The sequence below is a fragment of the Anser brachyrhynchus genome (assembly GCF_964034855.1).
Source record: "Anser brachyrhynchus genome assembly, chromosome: 17".
In the NCBI taxonomy this organism is placed as follows: domain Eukaryota; kingdom Metazoa; phylum Chordata; class Aves; order Anseriformes; family Anatidae; genus Anser; species Anser brachyrhynchus.
In genome coordinates, this window is record NC_137710.1 from 6523043 (window position 1) to 6540112 (window position 17070).

The following is a 17070-nucleotide window of genomic DNA, read 5'->3' on the forward strand; positions in this document are numbered from 1 at the left end:
CAAAGAAAGGCCCAGGGCTCCAAGCCTGCAAATGCCAAATGGTGCCTGAGCCAGGATCCTTGTTGTTTGCACCTCACTTCTCACCCACGATGGTCGCTCTTGCAGAGCGTGCGTTTCTCCTCCCCACGGAGACTTGATAAATGCGCAGCGATTGTATCTTAACCGAGTCCATAATGTTGTAGCGTGGAGTAATGCCGCTTGATTTAAGAGGGCCTGTGTTGGCTTGAGCAGATGTGGTTTACATAGTAGAGCTCCCAGCGTTTGGGGTAGGTGCTCTAAGCCACAAGGGCTGATAAAGAAGAAATTGTGAGGGTGTGGAAGCAGTCTAGCTCCTAACTTGTGTCACTGGCCTGAGTAACTCAGTCCATTGTTCTGCATAACTTTCCCTTCGTTTACAAAGGTGCTTTGTAGGCTCTTCGGGGCAGAAGCCATCTTGCTGCCTGTATAGGTCAGCTGTAGGGTGGACCTCTGATCTTGGCTGGATGTTTGCATCCACCCTAAGAGTTGCAACTGTGAAATAGTGTGGGGAGGAGGGGCTGGATGAAAATCTTAGAGCTGAACAGCATGCTAATTTTTCTGCCGTTCTACTTTACTTGGCAGCATCTGATACATGAAGTAAACCTGATGTGAAAAGATGAAAAAGACCTTCTTTTATTGACTCATCTCAGGTTGACAACTAATTTATGTTGTGTTTTTTTTCTCCCTTGTTTTTAGCTGCTTCTGTGCCAATGCCTTCTTATCCCAGTTCAGGCTCCGGTAGTTCCTCCAGCAGCTCTTCTACTTCGCACCTGGCATCACCTCCCGTAAGTACAGCTCAGAGGATGCACTGCTTATGTTAGTGGTCTCCCTGCTTGCTTCTTTGAAGTACAGCCTTGCTTTTGCTGTTAGCTGGTGCGAGTTACTGAACACTGTAGTTCTGCCTCTGCTTGGTGCAGTGTCCTTCCCAGTCTGCTCAGTTTGGATTCTGAAGGTTGTCTTTCTCCCTACAAGAAATATTTGAGTTTGTTGTTGTCTATTATGTGAAAAGCCTTTGTGAAAGAAGTTGGTGTTAATGATATTAGCTTGTGTTGGCAGAGACAGAAAGCTCCTTGGAACCAAAAGATAAAAATAAAACAACAAACCAAAAATTGGCCACTAATTTGGGGCATAGTACTGCTTATTTGGCTAGAAGTTCTCTGTTCTCAAGCTAAGTCTCTGCAGCTTGACAGCATACCCACCCTTTTTTTTGAAAGGTGAGCCTCCTTTCTGACCAGCGTTCCCAGGCACCACAGAGAGACATTCAGCAGAGCTCTTTGCTCAGACCGGGCCTGCCGCAGTCTGGTGGTCTCAGGAGAGCTGATCTGAACTGATGGTTTTTCTCTCTGGTTACCTGAAATGATGAAAACTTTCCTGGAGGGCAGAATATCAACTGACCAGTGAAGTGACATTCCTCTAGCTCACTGAACTGAAAGCTTGTTTTCGGAGGCTCTCGGTGAAAGCTGCCTTTTGACTTTGAACTGAGGAATGCTGGTGGTGTGATGGGAAAGGGAGAAGGACTGAATTTTCTTTTCTTGTCCCTGGCATTGCTGCTTTTTTGCTTTGTTCTCTGAGGTTTCCCTGGGCCAAGGCTTCTCAGCCTCTTTCAGGAAGTGCCGTGACTGAATCTTTCTCTCCATGTTTTCACATGGAAGATATTGCATCTGCTGTGAGGAGCTGGTGTGGGAAAGATTGAGGGGCACTATCTACAGTCGATCTAGGTGCTCGTGGTATGGACTGGACAGAGAGGAGAGGTCTGTTCTGCTCTGAATAGCACAGAATTGTATTCCTGACTGTATTATTTCCCCCTGCAACCATAGGTAGAAGGGTGGTTGGCTGGGGTGCTCCTTGGCCATATGACTTCAGGAATGGGTAGCTGGTATGAAAAATAGACTCCCCCCTTGAGTTCTCCTGAGTCAGGAAGCTCAAGGGTGGTGCAGACTTTGGGGTCTCCATGTGAGACGTGTACTGCACCAGTCCTGGTCTGCGTTTGGAAGTTTTGCTGACAGAGCTATACTGGCTCAGCACGTGAAAAACGCCACGTCTGCAGGGCAGAGCCAGCGTGTTATGTGGAAGAGAGACAGCTTTGACAGCTGGGAAAGTCCTTCTGCTTGCGTGTATCGCACGTGCAGTGAGTCAGGCCCTGTAGATACAACAGGAGAGTCTTTGGGGAGTGGACAAGGCCTTAACAGGGCCCAAGTGAAAACTGATTCTGATCTTTTTCAGCCCAAAAGTGCGTTAGAATGAAGATTGTCTTATGATTTGCACAGAGGGCAATTGAGATATCTTACAACTTTCTAAAACCATCTAGCCTCCGTCTACCTGTAAAAGGATTATAGTGCTATCCATCATTTGGCTGAAGGAAGAGAAAAAACGGAGCTCTTAGGGGCCTGTCATGCCTCTGATAGCTGTGAGGTGTTTATCTCTTGGATGCTTAGCCTTCTTTAGACCTCCCTAACTCCTCGTCAGCATTACAGCAAAACAGGTTTGTCGGAAAAATGCCGAGACACTTACATACCTGTTCCTGAGTGCTTCTTACTGCAGGGATGTGAGTAGAGACTAAAGGTGTAATGTTCAAAACCAAAAAACACAAAAGACAACCAAAAACTCACTGAAGGCTCTTCTCTTTTTCTTGGCCTTACAAACTGAGTTGGTAGCAAATGCATGGCTGATGCAGAAAGCCTCAGGAGTGGCAGAGTGGTGTGATACCTTAAGTGATTTTTTTTCTTATCCAAGGAACATCAGATATGCTGATACTATGTTTTTTGTAACAAAAGGTGCACGGTTCTGACATGGGCGTAAAAGATTGTTCCTTCTCAGTAAACTGAACAGCTGCCTCTGGCAAACTATCAGCCCTGCTTTATGAGCAAAATGTTGTCTGTAGCCTTGTGCAGCTCGATTTAAAGGATCCAGCAGAATGAAGAAGTAGCTGTGCTGAAGCCAGTATTTGTTTTCTTCTTGAATTAGCAGTCCCTTGGAGAGATGCAGCAGCAGCTGCAAGAGAAGACGCTGGCATCTCCTACCCAGGATTCCCCCGGTTTTCTGCATGGATCGAAGGACTCTGCTGGAAGCAGCAGTAAGAATTCATCCTGTGACACAGATGACTTCGTTATGGTCCCAGCACAGTTCTCAAGTAAGTTGGTTTCTGGAAATGGAGACGTTCTGAGGAGAGGGGGGATGTGGATGTTAAGGGACAGTGGATGTTAATAGACAGTTGAAACAGTGATTAAACCTGTCTGCTTTGGCAGAGTAACAGGAGTGTTGTAGTTCTCACGCTGTAAGAGATTTCTGTCTCCCTAGTTAGCTTCATAGGATATTTTGTAATTATCTTCAAAGATAGGATTTGAGAGTAAAGGTTATTCGGGGAATTCAATATGAGACTGAAACTGGAAATCCAACTGGAAAAGAAGATAAGTAGGTTCACAGGGAAATGTCTTCCTCTCACAGAATATGCTCCCATATCATCCTATCTTCAGTTTCATGTAGCAGCACAGAGCAAGACAGCATTTCTGCTAGCAAGCTGATTTTATACTTGAAAAATACCTAAGAAAAAAATAAAAACTGTTGGATTTTTCTTGAAGTATCTTTGAATTTCACATTAGCACCTCTGTTTATTTATACTTTGATAAGAATTGCATGAAATATATATGTACACAGGGTCCAGGGCTACAGTTCAGCAACACACCTGAGTATGTTTGTGCATTAGTACTTAGCCAGCAGAAGGATATTGTTCAATCTCAGCCATGTGTATGAAGATTTGCTGAGTTAGGACTAGTGATAAATGCTTTGATTCCTCCTTCCACAGTTGCACTACTTTTATTAAAAGAGGGATTTAGAAGGGTTGAACTGTGACAGGCAGGTCTCTGCTGTGTAATCCTCACAGTAAGGAAGAGCTCAATGCTGTTTTTATTCTTCCTGGGAGCAGCAATGGGACCAATGTACATATGCCTAGCGCTAGCCACGTTTCCAGTTGAAATTGAAATTTCCTCCAATTGAGGAATTGATCTCAAATTAATGTTTCTTCACTTCCGTGTTCCTCAGGTGATATGACTGCTGAGGCTGCAGGAGGGAAGCCCATCCAAGACAGCCTGATGTACAGTGGGTAAGAGCACCTAGGCAACTGAAAATGAGGCCATTGGAGCATACTGTGCACTGGGGACTTTCTGGGTTCTGGTGAATGGAGGAAAAATGTTGCTGAGTTAGCTTTCATGGTAGGGATGACTGTGACCTGCCTGTTTCTGACCATTTTCAGTTTTCACTGTTAGGTCTGAGTCAGAAATACATATATAGAACTGTCCCAACATCTGGAAACAACTTGGAACAAAGCTTTCTGCTCTAGTTGTGTTTGTAACACACTAATGCTAGCAAACAGCCCTTACACATCACCTGTTTTTGCAAAGAAACTAGTATGAAAAGAAGGTGTCATCTTTAGATGGTGTTCTTTGTTACTTATTTTATCTACCTTCATTCGCTCCTGTCAAAATCATGATCAAAAAAATAGCCATAGAGACAAACTTCAGTGATGCTTCCCTAGGTTCTTGGGGTTAGGAAGAGTTGCACTAACATGAATGTAAGTATTGCATAAGAACTAGAACATGTGTATGCTGATGGGAACACACGACTTCTAGAGTTGGTATTCATTTATGCTTAGTTTCCTCCTCCCTCAGGACTAAACTGCATTTCATTTGCGTAAAGGCTCTTCCACCAGGTTAAAATGGCATAGGAGAAATGCGGTCTAAAATGCCTGTTGATACTCTAACACTGCCAGCCGATCAGCATGTGGCGCCTGAATACTGGAGTGTACGTGCGGCAGTGTGACAGCTCCAGGGCTGCTATGACTGGACTCAGCAGAGGGTGTGGGACAGGCATAGCTCTGTTCTGTGCTCTGCAGCGGGGAGCGGGGTTGTTTCGCAGGCTCTAACACTTGGGTTCTCTCTGCCATTTTTTCAGGAGTTCTCTGCTGACTTCAGCAGGCTTGGAAAGCCAGGGAAGGACGCCATCTCCTTCTCCCCCTTACAGCAGTTCTCCTAGCCCCTCCAGGTAAGAAGGACTGTTTTGTGGTGATTGTGCAACTTTGATTAATTAAATTCCCATTGACTTCCAGGATAGGATTTTAAGAGATGTTGGTGTGCTGAGCAAGATCCACATCTCTCTTTTAATTAAAGGGTAACAAGAAACACCCAGGAGAAACTCCCCAGCCTTGGGCACTGATCCATCCCACATATAGAGCCTGTCTCTCCCACCACTGGCCCTCAGAAGGGGCTAAGAGAGAATGCAGTAGAGCTGGAATTAACTCTGTTCCCTGGGGACAGGTATTATTCTCAAGCAGAGAGTTAATCTACTCCACCGGTATGTATGTGCTACTCATCCCCTCTGTGCTCAGCCTGCAGAGGCAGTGAGTTATTCCAACTGAAGACCCGTGCTTTTAAATTCACACAGTGAATTAGAGCACAATACGTTAGCCAAGGCTGAAACTACTGTGGGCTTGAATTACTGGACAAAGGATAGGAGGACAAGTGTGGAGGGGTGTTGCTCATCTCTCCTTGCTGTTGAAGGACAGATACCTGGGCTTACTTAATTGTCAGCAGTTTGCTTAAAGCTCCAAGCAGCTCACTGCTCAAGCTCCAAGCAGCTCACTGCTCTGTGTCCGTATAAAGTAATGCTGCTACACACGGCCCTTAGAGAGGATGCATGAGTAAGCATAACAAGCGCAAACAGGTGTGGTCACAGGTTTAGTTCCAACTGAGCCAGTTGTTTTCAACTCAGTTTTGGCCTTTAGAATTGTGGTAGGTGAGAGCTGCCCGCACACAACAGCACCAACGGCCCAGCACCGCCAGCAGGTCCAGATGCGTTTTTCTTCAGAAGCTGCTAATGGTCTGTGGAAGGTGATCCTATAAACTTTTGAACCTTTAGGGTTCATGCTTAGCTTACAGGGAGCTGGCTGGTTTGCTTCCCGCCTCACTCGTGCCTACTGGGAAGGCAGGACCGCTTTAATCTTCTCTTCTGTCAATATGGCACATGTTGGGAGAGGAGAGTTGGAGGGGAGCTCACACCGGGGAAGGGATGACCCTAAAATCTTTCTTAAGAAGAAAATGTAGTCCCAGTCTGTGTTGAACACACTCATCACATAAACAGAGCCCAGAAAATGACAAAACGTAGCCTGAAAGCATATAAATATAAAGGAGAAGAATATAGCTCAAAGCCTTGCTGACGTGATCAGATTAATTGGCAGGCACGTACCACAGTGTGCAGTATAATTGCATGAGGCTTCTTATGCCATCGCCTGCTAAGCTTTTTAACAGCTTATTCTGAATAAACTGATTCCTTTGCATTCTGGGGATCAGTCTTTATTAAAGGATTTGGCCTTGTTTCTGGACAGCAGTGAGTAGAAATTCATGGAAGTTCACTTCAAATGCTGCCTACTGTTCGCTGCTCTCTTCCGTTCATCATATTCTAGTGGATCATAAGGCAGAAAGACGCTGCCGGTGGCTATGATCTAAACCTTTTGCTGCTCTTGCTGTCCTTCCTACTCATTCCTGCAGCTTCTGTGGAGCAGATTCCACACCCTCTGCAGCTGCTTCCCACTTTTATATGCTGCTTTAAAGAAACACTGAAAAGTTACTTCCTAACCTGTCCAGGATGGGAAACAAAGCATAGATAATGAAATGTTGGGGCAGTCACTCCAAATCTGGAGTGCAAAACATGATCTTTGATCTGTCTCTCGGAAGTATTATTAACACAAGTTTCAGTGCTCTTCGCTGTAGATTTCAGGAGGCCCATTGGTTCAGCACTTGGCTTCACTGATGCAGAGGATGCCTGATTTTCTCTCCCTCTGACTTTTCTTGCTAGAAGGCAGCAGTTTGCCCTTTCGTGTGTGGCTCTAGGCTAGCAAGCAATGCTTGGACGTAGCCCAACTGGGACAGAAAGCAAAAGCTATTTTAGAGTGGCCAGCAGTGGGTTTTCCTCGGGATGTCACGATACACTCTAGAGCAGCTCTCCTCAGTGTTAACTAAAAGACGAAGGTTAGGCAGAACTGAAATACGCTGATAGTTGAGGGTTGTTTTTTTTTTTTTAATACTTCCTTGTTGAAAATGTTTAATAATTCTAACGAAAGGTACTTCCTTGTATATATCCCACGCTAATGGATTTCATGCAATTTTTAAAGAGCTTTTAATTACTCTCAAGTAATTAAATTCCCTGTCCCAGGTTTATCTCTTTGTCTTTGCAAATTTATTGTCCATTGTAGTCTTTAAGGCTTGAGGCCAATTAGCAGATTTAGTATATGTCAGCTGGGCACTTTCTTTTGCAACTTGCACCTTGTGTAGGACATCTGGCTCCTATAAGGACTCGCGTAAATCCTGGGGAGAGGGAGAGACTTTTCACCCAAGAAATCTTTTCCCTTAAAGGGTTTTGGCCAGATTGAAGAGAAGGCATTTGAAATTTATGTTGGAAGTCAGGATGTGTGCGAAGTCTGACGTCAGCCCTCAGATTTGTTGGTTAAAGCTTGTTTGCTTTATGTCTGTCTGACACCGTGTCATGTACTGATGGAAGGCAGAGACACCAAAAACCTCACCTTTCCACTGAGCAATAAGAAACCTTGAACGCCTTTATTTTGCTATATGCTAGTGAAGAATCAAGGCCTAGGTGATGCCTTTTAGAGGCAGGCTGAGAGTCTGTTGGTGAAGTCTTTCTGGTGGGAGAGATAAGAACACGCAAGGAAGAATATGTAGAATTTAAATGAATAAAAATAATAGAAAAAAAAATAGTAGGTATGTTAAGAGAGGAAGAGAGAAATCAGAATCGCATTTTGATCTTTCAGCCTTGATTAGTTAATTAGTTCTTTTGTGAATGAGGAGTGTCTTCATGTGCACAGTGTGGAGAACTGCCGATCAGCTTTGTTGAACACTGTCACCATAACCACGAAGTACTGCTGACCTTCCCCAAAAAAGAAATTTTGGTGATGGGATATTTTGAACTGCCAAACAAGACACAGCCTGTTCCCTGTGCACACGTGTACGCTCCTGCTGAATTAAATGTCTGTCTTCTTCACCTTATGTAAAACTCTTCCTCTCTGAGTGCTAGACCTGAAGAAGCAATACTTCCTGCTTCTAAGGTGCCAGCTAAGGTGTGCGTCCTACACTGACAGCAAGGAGGACTGCAGAAGCCTTCATTTCCAATAAGATCTTTCTGTAATTGTGCAACCTCCCTGCAATTGATGTTGGCAGTTGGAATTAACAGCGCCATGGCAATTAACCCAAGAATTCTGGAGCCTTTGGGAAAAGACTTTAGGCAGCTACTTAGTTAAATGTGGTGTTTGCATGGTTTTTGTATAGCATGGGTTCTGCAGAGTGGGGCGTGCAGGCTAAGAATAACAGGGAAACTGTCACCTGGGGGAACAGATATCAGACATGAGCTGATTTACCTGCTTGGATGGAACTGGAAAGAAGTCTGAAGTTTGCAGAGTGGGCCTGTCCCATTTTATGTGTGATACTCTTGCCAACCTTGATGGGCATATAGATACCAGCTCCTGTCCCCTGATTTTATTCTCTCCCAAGGTGCCTTCTCCACCCTGTAGTTAGCTTGCAAATACTCTGAAGTACACCAGAAGTGTGTGTTCTCTTCATGGTGTGCCGAGGCTTTGATGGAGGTGCCATTGTTGCAGCAGTGTCTCTGCATGAATTGCAGATAGCTCTTGGCAGCAAAACCTTTGCTGGTGTCCTGTGTGAGCCACAGGCGTTTAGCCTTTGTTCAGTGATGTGCTCTTTGGCTGGGGATCCGAGTCTGTTGGAAACTGGGCCAGTTGTGGCATGAAACAGCAGGGCTCCAATTTTCCTGGAGGGAGTGGTGCGCTTGGGTGTGTGTTTTGGCTTCAGTCCGTGGGTGGGAAGCGTGCTGGAAGAAAGGTGCCTGCTCTCAGGAGATGTGTGCCGCCACTTCCCTTTCGCATGGCTTTGAACCGCCACCCGGTACAAACCCGCAGCCTGAGAGGAGCGAAGGGGGCACTCCCTGCGTGAGGTTGCTCTGTGAAGATAATAGCTCCAATTACCTGGCTGAAGGCCCACCCCTTACACGAGGCTTTGTCTCCTTTCCACAGCCGGCCGGGTCAGTTTTCCAGCAGCAAGTACGGACACTCCGTGCCCATTCCGGTCCCGACACAAATCCATAACTACCGGCGGATTGAGCAGAACTTGCAGTCTCCCCACCAATTCGCCTCTCCTCGGTAAGTGCTGGGGCTGGGAGGAGGGGGTCACATCAGTGTGTTACACTGCATTACATCCTGGGGGGCCTTTTACAGTAGGTTCTCTCTATCTCTAAAAATTTCCTTGTGTGGTGGGCCTTTCCCCTTGCTGTAGGGAGCCACGGCAGGCTATGTTTTGTGGTGACATTTAGTTTTGGAGTATTTCTGTAACTATGTTGAAATTTATTTGTTACCAGGCACTGTACATTTTGTCTGCATGTGTGTATGTGACATAGCTCCCATCAGCTTTCTGTATAGGCTGAGCGTTTTTGGGTCTGACAGCTTTTCCTACGCCAGATATGGCTTGGTGGGCCAAGCAGAGACAATCATTCATTTGGCTCTTGCCTCTATGAAAGGAAAAAGTTGAGATAAATGACTGAAACGGATAGGGATGCAAAACTTACCTGACTTTACTAATTGGTTCCTGTAGCTAGTCACACCATAGATGTTTATTACACGAGTTCCATATGAATGTGGTTACGCATCCCGATGAAGTCACGAGTAATTCCTGCCTGTGAGGCAGAGCATGCCTTCTGAGCGCTGTCAGGAAGAGCCGGATGTCAGCCTCCAGCTGCGTGCAGCTGCCTTCCTCAGCTTGGTGGTGGTGTCTTCTGCCTCCAAAACCCACCAAGCTTCTCTCCCTCGACACGTGTAATTTATGGTTCCCACAGTTTTGAGATTTGGATTAACAGTGGCAGCCCAGGTTCTAGAAGGAGAAGCGTACAGGCTCTTAAAGAGAGTTTGTACAGCAAGGGCAAAGAATATTCCAAGTATCTGGATTGCTCAAAGTTTGGTTTTCAGAAGTAGGGTAATGCCTATGTCAGCCTGAGTTTGGGCTTCTTACCAGCTTAATTAAGGATAAGGCTTACTCAGAGTGGACCCAGAATTGGAGACACAATGTTGATATTAGCCACGGATCAACGAAGAGATGTGTTTTGTGTCAGTGTTAGTTTAATACTGTTCTATGCTCAGTTCTTTGAATGCGTGACAGGTTTGGTGGTAAGCTCCTTCCAGTTTCCTACATGCCCTGTATTTCTTACAGCAGTATTTGTGCACCCTGTTAGTGCTGAACCTAACGAAAGAGTCCCAGCCATCCATGTGATGTATAAAAAGAGAACGTGCAGAGGCTGCACCAGGCACAGTGTCAGGCTGCTGAGTTCGGGCTCGCAGCCTGCGGATACCAGTCTGGGATCAAACTGTCATGTTTTGCTCCATTTAGTCAGCACTGTGTAATGATGAGATTAGCATCGTCCCTGCAGAGGAACTCGAGGAATGGAACCAATCAGATGATTCACGCTCTGCTTTTAGCATCATCGCAAAATCTCTGGCGTCATGTTTTGTCTCCTGCCCCAGGAAGCCATATTTATCTCTCATCATCACTTCCTCTAATCAGCAAATTGATTAGGCACACTTCAGGAATGGAAGGAGAAAACTTCATCAAGCGTTTTGTGTGGGATTCCACTTTTCCATCAGCTGTATCAAATAGGCCATTACAGCCAAATGCCTCGTCACGTCTGGCACGTAGCCTGACTAAGAGCTTTGACATACACTCTGTTTCTGCAATATCGACTGCTGTCATCTGACTGGCTGGTGATGCCTGTGCGGCACAGCTTGTTTGTGGACAGATATCTCGTGTGGTGAGGTGGTGATTATGTGTGCTTGCTTTTGGCCACATCACCTGTCCTGCTCGTCTGCTCCTTGCCTATGCCGTGTCTTGTAGGGTGGTGTCTGACATTCCACACCTTTCAGCAGCTGCAGTCAGCTCCTGGTTTTTCCTGCAAGCTCACAATAAATAACAATTAGTCTTCCCGATGGTTGATGTTCTGAAGAGTTAAAAATTTGGCAGAGCAATGCTTTCTTTCTGTCACTAGGTGTCTTTTTACTGTGTCAGGTGTGTTTTCTTTGGGTACATTAGTTTTGCTTCAGGGCCAGGCACTTAGTGAGTGTTAGGCCTCTAAATCTGGAGCAACATGAACGGAAGTGATTTTTAGGTTAAAACTTTAAATGATTTCCTTTTTTTTCCCCTAGCCTGTGAATGTAGGGTGGATTAATTTGACAGAAAAACAGCAACATATTGGGGTGGGGTTGAGGAGGGAGAAGGGAAAAAAAAAAAACCACTCATATCTCAATTACTGATTTTTTTTCTGAAACATGGCATCAAGTAGTGCCATATACCTGGTAGTGTTGTTGAACAGACATACTGACACTCCATCAGGATGGGTTTGCCTGTAGTGCCGTTAGCCCTGCTTGTACTGCTGACACCTTTATGGCTTTGTTCCTTCTGTTCAGATATGCACGGACAGATTAATAGTGCGTTGCTGGGAGAGGAGGCAGGATACCTTGGTGACAGCATCTTCCAGTGGCTTGCACACAGTTTTTTCAGCATATTCATTGATTTTTGTCTAGAAAACCACCCACTGGCTGAGACTAATGTTCTTTCAACAATGGAAAAAATGTTTCCAAATCAAGAGTAGATGTGATGAAAAAACTGTTTTCTCACATAAAGGAGTGCAATGGAATCCTGGTGGAGGAGCCTGCGGAGGCAGATTGGCATTTCAGTAGTTAGGCTGTGTTATTAAAGCGTGCTGAAACCATTCAAATACTGATAATTAATATACAAAAATCCCATCTCTCTCCAGAGTGGTGGTGTGGCTCTACTTACTTTCCCCCTATTCTAGTTTCTTCTTGGTTTCTTTTTAGCAGCTAGGTAATGCTTGAGGTTCCTGCACGTGTGGCCTGTACAAACTAATTTTAGTTCTCTAAGGTGAGGTTTCACGAGGAGTTAGGGGAGTTTGGAGCCCAGGCAATTCTGACCATTCCACCTCAAAGAGAAATTCCTCTGGGTAGTACTCAGCTGTTTCAGATCTGACAGCCACGCGCTGCTCTGTTTCACTTTGTAGCCTCTCCTGAGTTGAGTCAAAGCCCTGTTACAGAGCAGTTCCTTTGGCACAGCATAACTCCCTGTAGCACGACGTGCACTCACAGAGCCTTCTAACTTAAAGGCTGCTCCGACAGAGGAGTGCGTGGCTCAGCACAGGAGGGACACTTGAATGAAACCCTCTCAGTGCAGTCTGAAGACACTACCTCCAATAAACACCCTGGACACAGCAAAATAGGAAATTGTCTTGTTTAGGACTGATGTAGATACCTACAAGTGTCTAAAAGTGACTTTTTAAAAGGTGACAGGCTTCCCTGCTTACAGCTGAGCTAATCCAGCTCGTTCTTTTCGTACTTTTGCAAAATTTTATTTGGATTGGAACTCTTGAGAACAAGGATCATCATCTTAATCTGTATTTATGTACTCCTAGTACAGTCAAGTTTTGATCTAAGATCAACAGCCGTGAAGCTCCACTTCTGTGGGGGTAGCTGGGTGTGTTTGAGTATCAGGTGTTAATATTTTCCTTACTCTTCTTTACTGGCAACTGAAGTGATGTGCATGTTGCTGTTCTTTCCTATAAGGTCTGGTACGGTCCGGAGATCTAGCAGTACAAGTCCTCTTGGTTTTCCTAAAACTGGTGCTTCCCCTCCTTATCCTGGAGAGCATGGATCTGTGCCCAGCTCTAGAAAGCTCTCCTTCGGCGGTGCCAAGCCATTTATGCCATCACCGCAAGGTAAGATGTCAACTGGCTTATTGCTGCTCTAATAAAATCACTTCTCTCTCCTGTAAAGAGGAGGTTTTGGCCAGCTGTAACTGCTAGGTAATAGGGAATTCAGAATGTTGTGTTCCCCCATGGCTCTTCTCAATAGAATATTTGACAGGTGTTTTGGCTTCAGTAAAATGGAGAGGAAAATACCTATTAGCCTCAGGAGAGGTGAGCTGTGTTTTGGTGTATGTGTGAAACATTTTGCTTTCCTCTCCAGAGGGCTTCTGTAAGTGGAAGGTATTTTTTTTTTACCAGTTTGGGTTGAAGTGAGAAAAATATGAGCCAATTGCCAGCAGAATAGAATTCTGACTGGCTCTGGAAGGGCTTGAAACTTCACTGTGTCTACTGAAAAGCAGCTGTCTGAATACCTGATAGCCTGATCCAGACGCTAACAAGCAAATCAAGCGGAAGAGGATAAGAAAAACCCTAGTGTGCAAATGATGCAATTTGCTGCTTCCTGTAAAGGAACAGACTGATGTAACTAGCTATTCTATATCCCTAGTGTCTCCTGTCCTATATTTATTAGTCTCTGCTGATGGGGAAATGGAGAATATTTATATTCTATTCCTCTGAATTAATGTTTGTGCAAAGTCAGACTAAACCTGGCTAAATGAATACCAGCCAGAGCTCTTTTCCTCCTTTTACAGGAGATGTTGATCTTTTCACTATACAGCCAGGGCTGAGAAGATTGGGAGAGATGACTACTACCTTTCTATAAAATAGGAGGTGTTGCCTATGAAAACTTAATGGTGAATAAACTTTGATTTTGTTCCCTTAAAGTTGGAACGATCCCAGAGCAGCCCAGCCAGACTGTTATCCCCTCTTCTGTTGGAGCAGAAGTGAGAAGCCGGATTCCCATGGCTGGTGAGTTGGTCCTCATTTTGTTTATTACTCCTATGGGTAAGGCTGGAGCTGTAGTCTCAGGGCATTCAGGGTTGGGTATGTACATCCTTGGATGTCTTAGCAGTGAATCAGGCTGGTTTTTGCTTTTAGAACCCGAAAATGATATGGTTTGTCACTGTGTTTGGGCTCTCCAGGTGCCTCAGCGCCCGAACACTCTCCTCGAGGGATGGGCTCCCGGCTCCACAGTGCTCCCAACCTGTCAGATTTGCATTCCTGCAGGCAGAAGATAACCAAGCAGCACTCTGATCCTCTAGTTGCTCACTTTGGCCATACCCCAGTCAGCCAGCCTCTGCAGATTCATGGCCTGCAGCACTGCCGGCAGCTCAGATCCTCACCAAAGCTGTCTGAGTTCATGCAGAGAAGCCCATTGCCAACTATCATGGGCTCCCCTACAAAGGTATATCGAGGAGTCTGCCTTTGGGTTTCTCATGGCTTGATTTGCTGGGTTATCTGGGGGTGAAGCGCTGTATGCTCAGATATCTCTGACCTGGATTTATCACCACTTGTTCCCTTTTCTTCAAGGGCTGTTTAGCGATCTGTGTGAAATGTGGCAGTGTCCTAGTTCTTAGTGGACAGATCTCACTTGGCAACAGCATTCACCATCTGAGCAGAGTCCGGGGTTTTAAACAGGCAATGAAAAGGAGCTGCCCAGATTAGGACAGAAGCGCATTAGTGCGCTGCGGTGTCAGGGTTGATTTGTACATCACAGCTTGTGACACAAGCGTGCGTCCAGTAGGAATCCCCAGCGGAGACAGCAGGTGGTTAAGTGGGTGAAAGCCCCACTGCCTGATGTGAAGCTGGCACTGCGACAGCATTTCTCTGTGCTTAGGTTAGGCTACTACAAATTTTCAGCAGAGCTTGTTGTCCTTTCATTTTAGTCTTTCTGGGATAGGAGACAAGTAGCTGTGTGGGCTGGAATTTCCCCTTCTTTTTCTCCTATTTCAGGCTTGTTTTTAAGTGTACAATTTAATTCTGATAAACAAATGAGGGGTGAGGGGAACCTTCATCCTTCATTTTAACGACCGATCTTTATTTTCTCTTTTTCCTAGGCTGTGTCCCCTTTTGAGTTTCCCAAAACCCCAAGTTCCCAGAACCTCCTCACCCTCTTGGCCCATCAGGGGGTCATGATGACTCCAACACGGAACAAGACCCTGCCAGATCTGAAGGAGATGGGACATTTCCACTGCCAGCAGACTGGCTTTGGATTGAGGCCTGTGGAAGAGATCAAGGGCAGGTGAGCTGTGGTCTGCTTTATATAGTGGTGCTTCATTCCCTAACACGAGTGGGGCAAATTTCAAAGCCCAGCTACAACTTCAATTATAATGGGTCTGCGAGCATTCTGCAGTCATCTCCTAGCACCCTTGGGTTGCAGGCAGATGTTATGCAGATTTTTTAAAGTCTTCCTCTACAGAAGCAGGCTACAGAAGCAGGCTGTGGCCTAGATTTTGTAAAATGAAAGATTGCCTACAGCTTCACACTGTTTAGCGCCCTGGGTTTCATCAAGTGTGGAGGATCAAGGATTTGGTTACTAGACCAGACTCCCTGCAATTATTCAAATGTGTGCTTTGCTCTTTTTGGATCCTGTGCCTGTCGTGAGGGAGAGGTGTTCCTTGTCTATCAAACTGTAGGCACAGGTCTTCAAAGATCTGTTTGAAAGCCAGGTACTGACATGAATGTTGCAGGATACAAAGTTGCTCAGGTGTTAGTGTTAAACCTTTCTTATCTGCTTCTCTGCTGATAGCAAGTTTCTCCAGTGATCTGGAAGAGTTCTCTAGTATTAATTTCTGTATCTTCCATCAAAGAAAAATTGTTTTACAGCAATTCTGTACTCAGTTCTTTCATTACTGCAGTTAGTCAAAGTAGTCATAAGCTTTCTGCAAGTAGCAGGAGGTGCTTCAGATGCTCTGCTAAAAGAGGAATAGGGCCAGTGGGTATTTCAGTTTTGGACTCTGCTGTGTAGTGGTTGCGGACCAGCAATGGCACAAACTGGAGTGGAACTTAGCTGAAACTTTGCACCTGCCCCAAACTTGCTTGGTGATTTTCTGCATCATCTTGTGTGTTCTCTTTTTAGATCTCTGAGCACAGGCAGGCTCACTGACCTGCTTCTCAAGGCAGCCTTTGGGGCGCAGATCTCAGAAGCTGGCAGCAATGACAGCCTGAACAACGAGAAGCCAATGGAAATTGCAGGTAGGTGGAAAGGCCAGGCAGATCTGGGGGGATGTCCTGGGTTGGGTTGGGTGGGAAGAGTTTGGCTGTGCGCCTCCTACGAAAGGGAGGATTCTTTTCTGATGGCTTTTGACTGCTGTGCGTGAGGAGTGTAATGATGTCTGCTTGTTTTCTTCTGTGAGCGCTCGAAGGTCTGTGGGCTTACGCGTGCCGTGTAATTGCTGGCTAGCGGTGTGATTTTGTAGGCAGGCAAGGCTTCCTCTCTTGGCCCCTTCTGAATGAGATATCATGTGGAAGTGGGGACTTCCTGCCAGTCAGTTTGAATATGAATGGCTCTGCAAGGGTGGGTCTTCCTGCGCGTGCAGGTTGGGAAGCGAGGAGGGGAGAACAGCTGCAGCGGTGCGTAACGCTGCCAGGCTCACGTCCTGCGGTCAGTGCCGGCCTGGCCTGGTCGCGTCATCGCAGGATGCCTCTAAAGGGAGTGCTGCCCTGTGCTGGTGACCACGGTGAGAGAGTCTACAGGAACATAAAACCGCTGGGTGAGGCACACCGTGCTCAGAGTAACTTTCCTGTAATGCCAGTCTGCGCCTTTCAACTGTCTCCCCAGCTCCCTCAGGTGCTTACGGAGGGACCCTGCACTCTGGTGCCCGGGCTGGAGGCTCTGCCAGCCCATCCCCAGTGATTTTTACTGTCGGATCCCCTCCCAGTGGAACAACCCCCCCACAGACCACGAGGACCAGGATGTTTTCAGGTAAAGGGCTGATACCTGCCTGTTCCAGTGGGAATGTCTGGGGGCAGAGCAACGTGCTATCTTCCTTGCTGCTGCACACCGGTGGTGGCAGAGGGCTGTTCAAAGCCCAATCCAGAGAGCTCAGCTGGTCTAAATGCCTTTGAGGTTCTTGTGCTGGCACATGCCAGCCCCAGTTATTGCTGGTAACTCTTCACACTGGCACAAGGACTCATGCCTTCTAGGGGTTTCCAGGACTGGACGAGAGAGGCAAACGGTCCTTTTACATCGTTTCTGTCTGCTTCAGGAATAACGCTGCAGCTGTTCATAGATCCACTGTTACTGATAGGTCAACAAAGATAAGGAACGTTCTGTAT

The 17070-nt window shown here is 46.0% G+C and overlaps 1 protein-coding gene across 3 annotated transcripts in view; it reads left to right on the forward strand.

The window, feature by feature from the left end:
* ULK1 (unc-51 like autophagy activating kinase 1) overlaps window positions 1-17070 on the forward strand; it is a 78536-nt gene that overhangs the window by 49307 nt on the left and 12159 nt on the right. The window contains exons 12-22 of one of the 3 annotated variants that reach the window (XM_080558940.1): window positions 715-803; window positions 2983-3148; window positions 4057-4117; window positions 4966-5055; window positions 9110-9235; window positions 12713-12864; window positions 13678-13761; window positions 13935-14197; window positions 14850-15034; window positions 15872-15987; window positions 16574-16717. In XM_080558940.1, the coding sequence (XP_080415066.1) occupies window positions 715-803; window positions 2983-3148; window positions 4057-4117; window positions 4966-5055; window positions 9110-9235; window positions 12713-12864; window positions 13678-13761; window positions 13935-14197; window positions 14850-15034; window positions 15872-15987; window positions 16574-16717 (1476 nt within the window). The remainder of the gene's footprint in view (window positions 1-714; window positions 804-2982; window positions 3149-4056; window positions 4118-4965; window positions 5056-9109; window positions 9236-12712; window positions 12865-13677; window positions 13762-13934; window positions 14198-14849; window positions 15035-15871; window positions 15988-16573; window positions 16718-17070) is intronic. The other 2 variants (XM_080558941.1, XM_080558942.1) reach the window with 2 other exon arrangements.